A 15,000-nucleotide genomic window follows, 5' to 3' on the forward strand; every position below is an offset into this window, starting at 1 on the left:
CCTCTGAAGCCGTAGCAAAAGCAATTTGCACTGACTTTTGTTGACTCAAACACTCCAATCTAAAACCCTTAGATATAATCCCTGAGACTATCGCACACACTTCTGCCTTTTTACCAAGAAATCCCCCATTTTTTCTTTTAATCTTGTACAGATTCTGCTCAAAGTAGTCCCCATAATTCCTGATTACTCATATTTGCAAACTGAGACCTGACAGGCATTTTGTCAGAAAGTTTCTCATTCTGTGAGATAAAAGTGCAGAATTCACTTACATAGTTCCATACTTCAACTAGCTTACTGTGTAAATTGTTTTTCTCATGTGTGTGTTTACTGATGCAGGGAAAATGTATGGTAGACGTTGTGGAACAGTAGTAGTAAAGTAGGCCTACAGTACATCTTTGAGAAATTCTTAAAGTATAACAGAATTGATGACTGTAATATTCAAGTTGCTCAATCTAACACGGTACACAAACTCCTGATTCTGAATGATGCATGAAATAGCAAATATCATGATTTGTAATGTCAAGACTTGTGTATGTTGTCAAAGAACAGTTTACATCTTACTTGGCAACTGGTAAAGTCATACTCACAGTAAAGTTTCATGATCATGCAAATGATAATCAAAGGTATTAGTATCTGTAAGACTAGTGTGTGAAGTCATTGGAGGTCATTTGCTATAAGTAAAAAATTTAATCACGCCATTCGTTACCATTGGCTAGAATGGCTCATGGAAATTCCAAAAGACTTCTCTTGTTCTCATAAGATTAAAAAAGAAATGATATAAAATGAAAAGTGAACAATTCCATCAGTTATGAAATCCTGCAATTTGACATCGATGTGCCTTGGTACCATTACTTTTAAGGCAAGATCATTTGAGGGCTAAATTTTCACACCAGCCTGATCATAGACATCAATCATACAATTATTGATATTGGTTGTTTTGTATTTTGTTGAAAAGAAATAATACACTCTGTAATTTGATAATGTGGCACATTAAAATATCTTGGTGAGCATGGTTCTAGTAAGGTGTGAGTGGGCCTTTAAGGTTAAGGGAGTTGACCTCTCCCCAGCTACCCTTTGTCCAAGGGGCTGAGTAATGGCTGCTGACAGCGGTCAGGAGTCTGGGCTGCCCAGAGCCCAGGGGCAGCAAGCTGGACAGCGGGTAAGATGATGAAGGAGGTGAACTTTGTTGTCAAAACAAGACTGCTGGCCATTTTTAGGAGGAAGGCTCCCACAGGAATGACTGACCGCTAGATGACCCATCAATAAACTCCAGAGGGAGTACTTTCATGTCAGTAATGTCATCTTTTATCATCTCCATATTACAGTGGCTTTTTATTCCTGTACCTTATTTCCTTATGTGTTATAGTCTATTTATTTATCTGTTTATCTTTTCATGTCTCTACTCGGCTATGTAGATTTATTTGTATCTGTATTTATTTCATTACTCACATATCTCTTCAGAAATCAACAGACTCATACTGTATATTTTTCCAATTTATTCATTAATTTCTCGGTCTTATTTTCATATATTTCCCTAAACTTGAAAACAACTTACAGTTGAACCTCTCTTATCCGGCCTCCCTTTATCCGGATCTCTCTATTATACGGACGCAATCTCGCCGTGATTTTTTTTTAGACAATTATGGGAGGAAAGGGGGATTCCCAACTCCTTGAGAACTCCTACACAAACACACATGAATTACATATTACTTCCAACATGATTATCATACATTACATCAAATTTCCTTCCAAATTGCTTACCTTCAGACATTTTAACATCCCCAAACATCCCCGAATCATCGCAAGAACATGGACAGATTATGCTCTCGAGTCCTCTCATATCGCATTGCCACATATAGGTCCATACACAGCCGTCGATATGACTAGATAGACATGCATTGTTTCGAGTCATTGGCTGAGCAACGAATGATATTGAACACTCAAAAATTGTTCACACACAGTACACACACAAAGAGAGAGAGAGGGAGACCATCTAACAATGGTGACCTACAGTCGACTTTGCCGAGCCGTGATGATCGAATTTTGAATCGTAGTTTCGTCGACTCGTACTGTTTATTTTCAAGATCTACTTGATACATTTCTTAATAATTATTTAGGTAAATCATCCCAAGAATTTATAAAAGAAAATGATTTCATTCTTGCAAACACGAACCTCTATTTTGGGGTCTGTTACTGAGTGTAACAATGAAAAGGTTGCAGTATGCACATTACTACATGTGGTACTACAATGGGCTACATCAGTACATTGTGTATATATGTATAATGTACATGAATAAAGCATTGAGTCTCCCGTATCCGGCCAAATCCCTTATCCGGATGAGCCCCGGTCCCGACTTGTCCGGATACGAGAGGTTCAACTGTACTAACTTATTAGTCTAAATGTTATCTCTGAAGTTTCACTCGAAGAAAATTTGTGAAAGCTTAGTACACAAATCACTGCTCTACTTTATATCGAAGGGATTGAATTTCCAGAGAACTCATAAAGTAGGGACTCCTACCTCAAAAGAGTGATAGAGAAACAGATGGAGAAAGACAGACCACTTCTAAACTGTTTAGTCATTTATGAAGGAACAAACTATGGGGGTGGGGAAACATGGAATGAAGAAAAGGAAGACAGAGTTGGCCATAGATTTGTGTTGACAGCAAGCAACGAGGTGGGATGGGCAAGACAATGAAATTGCGCCGTGTCTGAGACACAGTCCTGCTTCCACACAGTCACAGGATTACGTGTCTCGTGTAACACAAGATAAAACTCTTGTTGAATGTTGGCTGATTTCGTAGTTCAGTGCCGGAGGCAAGTTTCAGCCGGAAATTGCTCTGTCGAAACGAAAATGTTCATTTCATCCTTTTGACAGGTAATAAGCTACGAAGAACTTAAGCAGCATCATTTGCTCTCTGTATGAGAGTTGAGATGAACTGTTGCAGTCATTCTTATTGTACAAATTGTACAGCTTAGGTTCAGTTTGAAAAGTCGCATGTCATCATGAAGCTGCATCTTTTTCATAATCTAATATCTCTTTGTACTATTTTGGCTAATCTAATTCAGATCACTTGAAGCTCTGCAGTTATGTTCTTCATTGTCTGCAAAATCAGTCTGAATTTATAGTAAGGAGGTAGTTTTGGGAATGCATGCGCACTCAATTGATGTGAGATGAAACTATGTTGGACAGAAAGTCATATTGCCAGGAAACTACTTCTGTTGCATGATCAAAAATCTGTCTGCATTATGTGGGTTACTCTAATTTATGTCACTAATTGATTGTGCACAGCTGCATCAATTCATCTTTTTCTACCGTGTTCTCGGAGTTGGGGGAGGGGTCCATAATAATGGGTCAACTTCATGGCAGAACAACTCCATACAGACACTACTGTAAAAGTGGATACTTTTGCGTGAGTAATATTTAGCCCTCAGCCAGGTATAATGAATGTCGTGTGTTTTTAATCCCGTCCAATCAAAACATTAGATATTGTTACATATCCCAAGCAAGAATATTCATGTGCTATTATTTTTATGCTTGTTCCTGGTTGTGTGTGATATGTACGAAAATTTCCACACTGCAAATTTTTTTACAGTATCTCAAGTTTGATGTGCACCCACATGGAGATACTAACGCTGGAAATTAACAATCATAGTGTCATTTCCATAAAGACAGGTTATAGCCAGAGAATGGTTATTCACTGTAAAATCATACATGTTACAGTTCACTTGGCATATACTTATTGCAAAAAGGTCATCATATGCATTTGTTGAAAATGAAAATAATCAAATGAAATGAAATAAAATGAAATATGAGTTTATTTTTAAGAAGGGAATGGCCTTTTTTGCACAGTATTGATAGATAGTTGTGTTTTTTCCATTGAATTATTTTGTAAAAATAATCAACACTTTAAAGCAGCCAGCCAAGAGATAAATTTGCGTTGGAACATATGTATGTACTGTATACATGGACCAACTCTCATCTGCACACGGAGAGGATTTTAGAGGAGTGTGTGTGTGTGGGGGGGGGGGGAGTATGTGTGGGTGTGTGGGGGTGGATAGAGATTGATAAACACTTCAGAAGATGAGAAATGGGGGAACAATAAATCCATATATTGATGGACGGGTAAAGGGGAGATTGATAAGATAGTCTGATGAAACACTTCAACGTCCATCTTATGTCTGCAGATAAAAGCGATTTCGTCAAGAGGGGCATCCCTCACAACTTGTGACTCACAGCGAGATGTCTCGAATATCGGTGACTGATTAATCCGTCCTCCAGGGCGATTGCTCAGGCTGTATGTGCACTCCGGCACTGTTGTGGTTACAGTTTCTGGGAGGGGGGTAAGGGATGGGGGTAAGGTTGGGGGTGTGGGGGTAGATATGATTGCAGGGGCAAGGTGTTGATAAACGGCGCCTCGGCACAAAATTGCAAAGCGAGGATTCAGACGATTGATGTCGCACCTCTGTCTGCGGTGCCCTCGGCGTTTGGAGGAGATCCCTTCCAGAAATCAGTGACCCCACCCCCTCCAAGTCAGAGCTGCGGGGAGAGTCTGACCGAGATTGAAACTTGGCTTGGAAAGTGACGAACGGTTATTATTCAGCACAGTGATAGTGGTATGAATGAGCTCAATATGGTGTGTGCCTCATTACGATCAGCTTTCCTTTGTGTAAGCCATATCTACACACACACAATAAATGCCTACCTCATAGATTCATTCACAGAGCAGTTCAGCATTACATATTTTACACCTTTCCCTATTTTACTCCTTGCTGTATCAGTTCCATCTCCTAGAGGGGACATTTTTGCATACTGTGCTTAACAAAGAGGTGATTTACAATGCAGCTCTCCTCCCTAGCGGTAAGGGTACTCTGTGCCATGAGTCGAGGGCTTTTACAGCCAGGACAGGTACCCTCCTTTGAGATCACATGATCTCTTAACCCGTTGAGGACGGGCTGATTTTGCTACAACACACATTTCCCATAGACACTTGCCCGAACCTACTCGGGACAAGTCTTCAACGGGTTAAAGCTAATACGTAGTTCTCAGATGGGCTCAAATTCATCTTCCACCATTTTGAATTGGCTTGCAATATATTGGAAGGCTCTACCAAAAAACTTGTCTGGCTGACACAATTTGCCGGGATGATGATTTATTTTGGAGTATTTTGAGATCAAAAGTGGGAAATCATAAAAGTTGGTGTACCCAACTTAAATTCCTAAAGTAGCCTCCCTGTTCAATAGGGGGTAGGTAAAAGTGTTACTAGTATGTGATGATTGAAATGTGCCCAAGCAGTAGTGCTGAATCATAGTAAAACAGAATGCAATTTACTCTCATGTAGATATTGTAATCTATGCAATCAATTTTAAACCATTACGCAACAACCATCATGAGGAATGCTCTGAAATTTCAATACTTCCAGCATATCTTTTTAGGTGATATTTTATATTTTCATTGTCACCAGTCTGAAAGTGTAGTATCACAGCATTTTTTCATACATTTCTAATGCATAGTATCTACTCTAGTTCAAAAATGGACGGTTTGTTGTTTGTACAAAACAAATAGTGGAAAATTGCAGAATGGGTGTTTTAAAATTTGTAACTATGTGGGTGTCTGTGTGTATGCCTGTATCCTTTTGTTTCCGTTATAAATTGACAACGTAGACCCTTTCATGATAAGAGACTAACTCTGTTCACAAATAATTGAAACTGCAGTGACAACAGCTATCCTAAATTGTAAGTCTTGATTGTTGATACGATAGCTGTTATCAGTCAAGCTCTTAACTTAAAAAGTCCTATTGTACTATGGCTCAAGTTCATCCCCCCCCCCCCAACACTCACACAATGTTTACGTAGATGGAATGAGCCCACTTGTAAGATGTAGTTTGAGAAGCAAAAGGACATTCATCTACACAACCTACCGTGCACAAAGTTTGTGCTGCTCCTTGAGTTTTTACTATATTTGTTTACTAATGATGTAGGTCCTACTGTAAACGTGGATATTTTCGCGCAACTTATTTTTCGCGCTCGGCCGGTTAACCCATTGAGGACGAGTCCCGAGAATACTCAGGCAGGTGTCTATGGGAAATGCGTGTTATAGCAAAATCAGTCCGTCCTCAACAGGTTAAGAAGAGTTTCGCGTGATTTTAATTCCGCGGAATCAAGACATTAACTACTTGAACATTATGGCAAGCAAAAATATTCACATGCTTTTATTTTCACTCTAGCTTCTGGTTGTGCAAAATGGGCGAAAATTTCAACACAGCGAAAATTTCCACTTTTACAGTATTACATATACACTGTCATTTCCACCTGGTGTCTGGTAATTTCTGGATGACCTGTAAAGTATGTATGTGATTGATGCTCATGAGATATCAAGCTAATGTAGTGTAAAAATCAATATTGCCATTTCAAAAGTAGAGGGGCTTATAATAGCTGCATTGGTTTTAAGATGAACTAGCATCATTCTAAGCTATGCAGCACACTCTTTCTGTGGTTTTTGTGGTATCTCCACAAACATCATGTCTCACTGTGCACTGCATGTTATAGTAAGATGGGATAGTTGCAGCTGTTAAGAATGCATAATCAATTATGGTATGGTATGGAATGGTTTATTGATCAAACTTCGCAGCCGAACGGCTGAATTGTGTCTGATTTACATCGATAAAAAATACAGTGAGACAAAATAACTTACATACAGTCGTATACAACACACGAACAAAATACAACCATTACGACAACAACAAAACAAATCATCGGTACATCAGTAGTGGAAGTACATTCAGTATATAAATTACATGTATATTGGAACAAAAACAGAGTTGAGTGAAAAAAACAAACAAACCCGTTTTACATATACATGTATCTTATATCCTCCATTAGTGACGTATCACAACCCTTTAAGCTAATAAAAAGGGTATAGAAGGATAAGGGAGGAGGCGTGGAATGAGGAATGTTGAGAGATAGAAGATGCTACATGTAGTGTGAGGCTGAGACAGGAACAGAGTGAGGGGGAGAGAGGAGAACAAAGAAACAAAGGCTAGGGGAGAAGAAAAGGGAGGCACAAAGAGAGAGCAGGAGAAATGTAAGGATAAAGGAGAAGAAGAGGAGTGAGTAGAAGGGAAAAGGGAGGAAAGAAAGGGAAAGAAGCTGTATGCGTCTGGATAAATATAAAAACAAGACAATTCAAACAAAATGGACATACAGATGTAAGCACATATATTGCACTTCAGTTGAAGGACAAATACTAACAAACATATTTCTATATAAACTTCTGCATATAAATACTTCAAATTATTCAATCTTCGTACCAGTTCTTTGATTGTCAAAATATATACAAAAATGAATACACTAAGCGAGTCTGAACACTATTATGCAACATCATCCATGTCTGTAGCTGTATTACACACTCCTGCTGTTACTTCTGTATTATCTCTTTGATCCACCAGGTCTGCCTGTACACTGGATGTACGACCAGGATGAGCTGGCAGCAGCGGTGTCAAAGTACCCCACCCCAGAATTCATTCCAGAGCCAGCGGGGCCATTCTACCGCCTGCCTACTGGGAAGAACAGCGCCTATGGGGATCACCTCTTTGCCCTTCTCAAGTCTGTGGTAGACAGCAATGGTGAGAATGGTTTAATTTTCTTCTTCCTTTCCCCCCCCCCCCCCATTTTAACAAAGGTAAGACAGTAAAATATGCTAAAATCACCAAGGACATGTATTTCTTTAAAAAAAAAACAACAACAACAATTCTTTTTTTCTTAATCATAAGTTGTGCCAGAAATCACATCTGGGCCCCGTTGCTAGAAACTTTGCGTTTAAACGCAACTTGCAACTGATTGTCACTGGCCAATCAAAATCATTGTTGCATGCATGTCTTCTTAATAGGGCAGACCCTGAGCCAATCAGAATGGTTGTTTCAAAATTAGCAATTATTTGCAATTGATTGCAACTTTCTTGCAACGGGGCCCTGGCAAGAAAGCAGATGTGCTGAAAGTTGCACTTGGCAATTAAGCAAGTCATAAAAATCTACATTGGATGTGAACGTACTGCTGCCAATGCATCATAGTATGAACTTTGGTGTAAAGTCTGTTCTAAACTTTGCAGCTGAAATATTACCAGATGTAGTCACATCTGTAGTGATATAGAGTATATAACGAGAGCTCACACATCTCCAAGTAACTATGATGATTGTGTTTTTGTAGAATGTATATGTCATAAAACCTAGGTTTCTTGCATCATAATGACAAGCTTTCTAAAGTTGATACACATAGCAGCATTCATAACATTGATAAGGTGTGCATAGAGTGGATATTTTACAGTGTGGTATTTGTTTCCATGAATTTTTTTCTCCTTTCACAAGCTCAAAATGTTCATTTGAGACTGAAAATAATTGTAAAGGAAATATATTGCAGGAAAGCTTTCATATTGCTGTCATCACTCTTTGAGATGATATAATGATTTCAAACATAGATAATGAAATATTGCTTTCTGAAAAACAAATCCTTTAATTATTCAGCTTGCTGTGGTTCAGCTTTGAGGAGCTCAAGCTCAGTGCATAGTTGAGGCTTGAAAAGGGTTGTGTATTAATGTTACCGGATGTCTGTCCGCGGTAGAGCAAATGTGGGCAGATTTTATAGTTGGCGTTGAGCGGTGAGATATTTCCTTCATGGCCCATGATGGATGATGATTCCGAGATGACGCTGCCCCGTCTAGACTGTGTCTGCCTTCATTGGTTTGGCCTAACGAGGGCAGCATATCTGCCATCGGAGCACATCTTGTACAGGAAGTCACTCAAAAAGCATGACATCCCTCCAACTCCCCCCAAAAGGTATAGGATAATGAGAAGGATCACTGGTAGTTATGTGACACTTGTTGCATTTTGCAGTACCTACTCTTTGTAAGGGGTAAAAAACAGAAAATGTGGCTAATGCATGCGGTGAATTCACAACAAGAAAAATGCTGAAGATGAATAACTTCATTGATATAGTCTAATATTTTATTTCGTGAGTTTACGCAAGAACTCACAGTGAGAGCCCGCTCAACGCGCGCGCAGTCATATCGCTTCTTCGCACGTTTTGCACGAGGGGCTAAGTTCCCTCATCGCAGTCTAAATCCAGTTTTATTCGTCCTTTTAACTGTGCATCGTCGCAATATCTTATCATATTGTGGATTGTTATTATTTATAGCTCAGTTAGAGCTGACTTTGCTTCGGAAGTGGATTTTTATTCACGAGATATCGCGGGATGGAAATTCCGCTTTCCGCTCCCCCACAGCATACAGCTAAGCCTGTCGTGGGTGGCACCACTAGTACGAGCGCCCTGCATACAGCTAAGTCTGTCGTGGCGATGGTGACTACAGCCGTGCATCATGAACCCAAGTGTTCGCCGGCTAGTATTAAGGCTCCAACAAAGAAAGAAGGGAATGGGAAAACCCTTAAAAAACCCACCAAACCAGGCCTAAGTAAGAAGGCAGCTCCCCCTAAAGAGAAGACGGACGCGGAGGTGCTTTCCCGCCTTTCTAAACTCGAATCCATGTTTGAAAAGGTCATGGAAATACTGCCGTCTCAGCCTACTCGTATCCAACAACAGCAACTACGTGCCGGCCATGTTGGCACGGCTTGTACCGCAGAAAACCACGGTGGTGTGCCGTTTGGGGGCATGGATGTGTGTGCTACAGACGATAGTACGCAAGCACGCGGTACGCTGCACGACGACCACGGCGGCAGCAGCTACAGTGGGGATGAATGCGATTTCCCTGCGGCGGCAGCGGGTTACGCACCCGCAGAGCTCACGGGGCGGCCAGTACAAGTGCCATCCTTTGCTGCAAAATTTGCGGTCTCCGCCTGTGTGGGCGACCCTATCAATGACGAATTGGCAAATTCTACAAATTATCTCATCTCCCATTGTCTGGAGGAAAAATCTATGGAAGAGTCAGCGGCAAACTACCCAGCACCGAGCAATTGCCCCAACTTACTAGTCCCTAAAGTCAATCCAGTGATTTGGGATAATGTGACACAGACTACGCGCAGCAGAGACGTTAAGCTGCAGAGAGTACAGAAATCTCTTACCCGCGGGCTGTGTGCGTTCCTACAAACTCTTCCTACTGACTTGAACGAGGCGCAACAGGACGCACTCGCTTTACTCTGTAATGCCAATTACGAGATGAATTGCCTGAGAAAGGAGCTGATCAAGCCCGATATGAACGCTGCTTACGCACATCTGTGCAAGCCTACTACGCCCGTGACCGCGTTTCTATTCGGTGATGACTTGGGACAACGTGTAAAAGATCTCAAGGAGGAGAATAGGGCTGCCTTTAGTGTGGTTAAAGGCCAGGCTAAGAGATCTACTCATCAGCCGTACCACCCATACAAGCGCACGACCAGCGGTGGATTCAGCCGGAAGCAATATCGGAACGCAGGCTGGCTCGCAGCTGACGATACTTCCAGGCCTTTTTTAGGCCAGCAGCAGCGGGGATACAGACATTCAGCCCCGCACACGCAGACTCGCCCACCTCCAGCTCATGCGCACAACCGGGGGCAGAGCTACTCGACAGCAACCCCAGCCAAGCCAAACACTGTGTCACGGAGAAAGTAACTGCACTACCCAAGGAGGTAAGTTGCAGGCCTAGCTCTTGTTGTGGAAATACACAATCTACTCACACTGTACAGTCAGTTTTTGACATTGAACATGTAGATGTTCCATTAGACCTGCCCGTTGGGGGTCGATTGAGGCATTTTAGCAAACAGTGGAATCATATTACCACTGATCCTTTCATACTTGATGCAATTAGCGGTTACAAACTTGAATTTCAAGAGGCGTATAGCCCACCTCATAGAGGTAAACCGCCTTACCACTACAGAGTGGGTAATGCTGAGGAGAGCAAGATTGACATTGAACTTCGAAAACTGGCCGAGAAAGGCGTAATCGAAGAATGCCAGCATGTGGCTGGAGAATTTGTGTCCAATATCTTTACACGCCCAAAGAAAAATGGGGACATACGCCTAATTTTAGATTTATCGGACCTCAATGACAGTCTGAATGTACAGCATTTCAAAATGGATAACATCCATACGGCTACAACCCTAATTTCCCCTGGTTGTTACCTTGCCTCAATCGACCTTCGAGATGCCTACTACTCTGTCCCTGTTCACCCCTCATATCGCAAGTATTTGAGATTTGTCTGGCACGAGAAATGTTGGCAATTTAAGGTACTCCCCAATGGCCTTAGTACAGCGCCTAGGCTCTTCACAAAGCTTATGAAGCCGGTGTTCGCAAAGCTGCGACAGGCAGGCCACCTGGTTGTGGGGTATTTAGATGACACTCTCATAATCGGTGAAACTGAATCACAAGCACTAGAAGCGGTGCAAGCAACCACAAAACTGCTCTCTGACCTTGGTTTTGTCATTCATTCAGAGAAATCTATCCTAGAGCCTCAGCAACGGCTCCAATTTTTGGGGTTTATCTTGGATTCGGAAAGCATGACTATAACGCTCCCGCATGAGAAATGTCAAAATATCAGGGCAGTATGTGCGGAATTGCTAGGGAAACAAAACCCTACTATCAGGCAGGTGGCGCAGGTCATTGGGAAACTGATTGCTACTTTCCCTGCTATTCAATATGGCCCCCTCTTCTATCGTAACCTAGAAAGAGACAAAATTCTTGCACTAAAATCAAGCAAAGGGCATTTTGATCGACCTATGAATTTGTCTGAAGCTTCTAAACAGGAGTTAATGTGGTGGTTCAATAACATTCACTGCCAGTCGGCACCAATTAGTCGAGATCGGCCAGCTTTAGAGCTACGTACTGACGCCAGTGGGCAAGGATGGGGTGCCACTGATTTAAGCAGTGAAACTGGCGGTAGATGGGATGATCAGGAGATAGTGCATGCTCTAAACAATGAAATCAACTATCTTGAAATCTTAGCTGCAGGGCTTGGTTTGAAGTCATTTTGCGGCCACCTGCATGATACACATGTGCTCATTAGAACTGACAACACAACAGCTGTAGCCTACCTGAACAATATGGGAGGCATTAAATCTCGAGCCTGCGACAGGGCAGCACGAGACATTTGGGTTTGGTGTAAGGAAAGGAATATCTGGATCACAGCAGCCTATTTACCAGGTCGTGACAATACAGAAGCAGACAGGAGATCTCGTCATTTTAATGACAGAACAGAATGGATGCTGAATAAGAAAGTTTTTACTGATATCACTAAGAAATGTGGTACTCCCCAAATTGATCTTTTCGCGTCCAGACTCAATAAGCAGCTGCCTGCGTACGTTACGTGGCTGCCTGACCCAGATGCGGTTTCTGTGGATGCATTCACTCTGAATTGGGGTGATCTGTATTTCTACGCATTCCCTCCTTTCTGCCTCATCCCCAAATGTCTCCAAAAAATAGAAAACGACAAGGCACATGGTCTCTTGATTGTCCCAAACTGGCCTACGCAAGCGCGGTTTCCTCGCATGAGGAGAATGCTTAAAGATGAACCACTCTTAATTCCTAGACACAGGAATTTTATTACGCAACCAGTATCTGGGGAACCGCACCCTTTACACGCTTGCCTTGATCTGTTATGTTGCAGGTTTTGAAGCTGCCGTTCGAGAACTCTGGCATGAGCAGCAGAACGGTGGACATCTTGGCAGCATCTTGGAGGGCATCAACCCAAAGACAATATTGTACATATATAAGGAAATGGAGAAAGTTTTGTACACTTAAGAAGGAAAGTCACCTTCATGCCAAGATTAATTTTGTTTTGGAGTTTTTTACACACATGTTTTATGAAGAGAACTTGAGCTATTCAGCTATTAACTCAGCACGGAGTGCACTTGCTACCTTTCTAGTGTTAGAGGATGAACAATTTACTGTCAGCACTCATCCGCTTCTCTCTCGTTTTATGAGAGGTGTGTTCCAGCTCAGGCCCCCAAGGCCGCGGTATTCGGAAATTTGGGACGTGAATATTGTTTTTAGATATTTGAGAAGTCTAGCTCCCGCTAACTCACTTAGCTTGAAGCAATTAACGATGAAGCTGTGCATGTTACTGGCCTTGATATCCACCCAGAGGGTACAGACTTTGCATTGCCTGAATCTAGACAGCATGATTCTCAAACAATCTATGGTGTCATTCAAAGTTAATGAACATCTTAAGCAGTCTAGACCTGGGAATTTTGGATTGGACGTACTTTTGAAAGCGTACCCCCCAGACAGACGTTTGTGTGTAGTTACATACATTAAGGCCTACCTTCGGAGAACCAAAGAGATCCGAGGAGAGGAAAGTCATCTCTTCATTAGTTTTCGCAAGCCTTTCAAGAGAGTAACGGCACAGACAATTTCTCGATGGATCAAAGAAATCATGACTGGCGCTGGCATTGACACCACAATGTTCAGTGCACATTCAACCCGAGCAGCATCTAGCTCAGCAGCAAACAGGGCGGATGCACCTATTCCTCTGATCCTCGCAAAAGCAGGCTGGTCAAAAGAACGAACATTCCGTAAATTCTACGACAAACCTCTACAAGAAGAGGGACAGTGCCTGTCACAGCTCATTGTGAGGGAATAATGGCCTCAGACCAAGGTAATTTGAGCTTACATTTTGCTTGCCATTGTGCATGCTTGAGTTTGTTCAGTTGGAACAAATGTGACTTCTGTGCTACAAAATCTCACTGTGAGTTCTTGCGTAAACTCACGAAATAAAATAGAAAGATTAAACGAGAACTTACCTGTTTGAAGTTTGATCTTTATTTTATGAGGGAGTTGGAGAAAGAATTCACAGTCCCTCCTCTCCCTTCCCATGGCATGAATACTATTACAAAATGTATAGATCAACTTCAAGTAAGTTCTCAATCTTTCCACTCTGACAGAAGTCACATCTTGTTGCTACGAAGTATGACTGCGCGCGCGTTGAGCGGGCTCTCACTGTGAATTCTTTCTCCAACTCCCTCATAAAATAAAGATCAAACTTCAAACAGGTAAGTTCTCGTTTAATCTTTCTATTTACAAGTGTATCAGGAATGAACACATTTTGTTCTCCTCTCTGCCTGTGTTGTGCTGAAAAGTAGCTTTAAATTACGTGAGAACGCAACCTATTGAAAACAAAATGGCGCCCCCATATGATCAGTGCATCAAGTAGCTCTCTGTGTCGTGAATTGAGCAGACGTAAAATAACCCAGAACTTATCTAGTGAGAACTCAGACGACGCGAGCCTTAAATAGATCGCTTTTGATAAGCGATTTTGCACATGCTCAGAACAGGTTTTTTTCCCTCTGAATGTTCCTGTCGCCAAAATCTGAAGCTCCTTCATGTTTCCTGGTGCCAACAACTTTTTACTTCAGCATTTGTGTTTTCCATGTTAGCTCTTTCAGGCTGATTGCTTGCCCGAACTCGTGCATAATTTTGCAGTTACCAGAGCGTTTGTAGGCAATGCAGGATAGTGGATATGACATGACAGTGGCAGTGTACTAAAACTGGCAGGGCCCATTGGGACAGCAGTGCTACCATTGAACAGCCTATTATGGTTAAAATGGATGTTATTGTTATCATGATATGAGAAATGTAGAGGAGGAGGAGGAACATGAGAAGATGGAGAAGAGAAATTTTGTCTTGTGAAGAAATGTTTTGGCCTTACACACACTGAGGTGATGCAGACTGAGAAATCTTGAAAAGGTGGTATGTGGTGTGGTTTGAAAAGAGCTCTAGAGATAGAGGTATAGAGAGACAGAGGGAGAGAGTAAAATAGCATGCATTATCAGGGGTGCATTTCATCAAGCTTTTTGTCAGATATTTTTTCTGACAAATTTGCTCTCAATCAGGTGTTTTTTTTTTTTGGTATGTGTGTGTATGTATTTTTAACCATCTTATTGTGATACCTGATGGTACTCCATGGTTTGTATCTATACCTCTACCCTTACCAATATACTCTCTCTTTTCTCAGAGAATACTTCATAAAGATTTCTCTGAAATTGAATATGACTGGGGAATACGATACAAGCATGATTCCTTTA

The 15,000-nt window shown here is 41.6% G+C and overlaps 2 protein-coding genes across 2 annotated transcripts in view; both read left to right on the forward strand.

The window, feature by feature from the left end:
* LOC139743970 (crystallin J1A-like) overlaps positions 1–15,000 on the forward strand; it is a 102,152-nt gene that overhangs the window by 59,675 nt on the left and 27,477 nt on the right. Inside the window, exon 3 of the mRNA XM_071654437.1 lies at positions 7,447–7,623. Within this exon, the coding sequence (XP_071510538.1) occupies positions 7,447–7,623 (177 nt within the window). The remainder of the gene's footprint in view (positions 1–7,446; positions 7,624–15,000) is intronic.
* On the forward strand, positions 9,088–13,963 carry LOC139743995 (uncharacterized). Its single transcript, XM_071654463.1, has 3 exons — positions 9,088–10,418; positions 10,454–10,611; positions 12,585–13,963. Exons 1-3 carry the CDS (start codon positions 9,245–9,247, stop codon positions 13,557–13,559), a joined length of 2,307 nt encoding a protein of 768 aa, XP_071510564.1. The 5' UTR covers positions 9,088–9,244; the 3' UTR covers positions 13,560–13,963.

The sequence above is a fragment of the Diadema antillarum genome, unplaced genomic scaffold (genome assembly GCF_040938485.1).
Source record: "Diadema antillarum isolate AM-2024a unplaced genomic scaffold, OU_Dant_1.0 seq00001126_RagTag, whole genome shotgun sequence".
Taxonomy (NCBI): domain Eukaryota; kingdom Metazoa; phylum Echinodermata; class Echinoidea; order Diadematoida; family Diadematidae; genus Diadema; species Diadema antillarum.

Coding starts and splice junctions, on each gene's coding strand:
- LOC139743995 (XM_071654463.1), top strand. CDS start 9,245: ATGGAAATTCCGCTTTCCGCTCCCCCACAGCATACAGCTAAGCCTGTC. Junction 10,419..10,453: donor GAAGCAATATCGGAACGCAG/GCTGGCTCGCAG, acceptor TCCAGGCCTTTT/TTAGGCCAGCAGCAGCGGGG. Junction 10,612..12,584: donor TAACTGCACTACCCAAGGAG/GTAAGTTGCAGG, acceptor GTTATGTTGCAG/GTTTTGAAGCTGCCGTTCGA.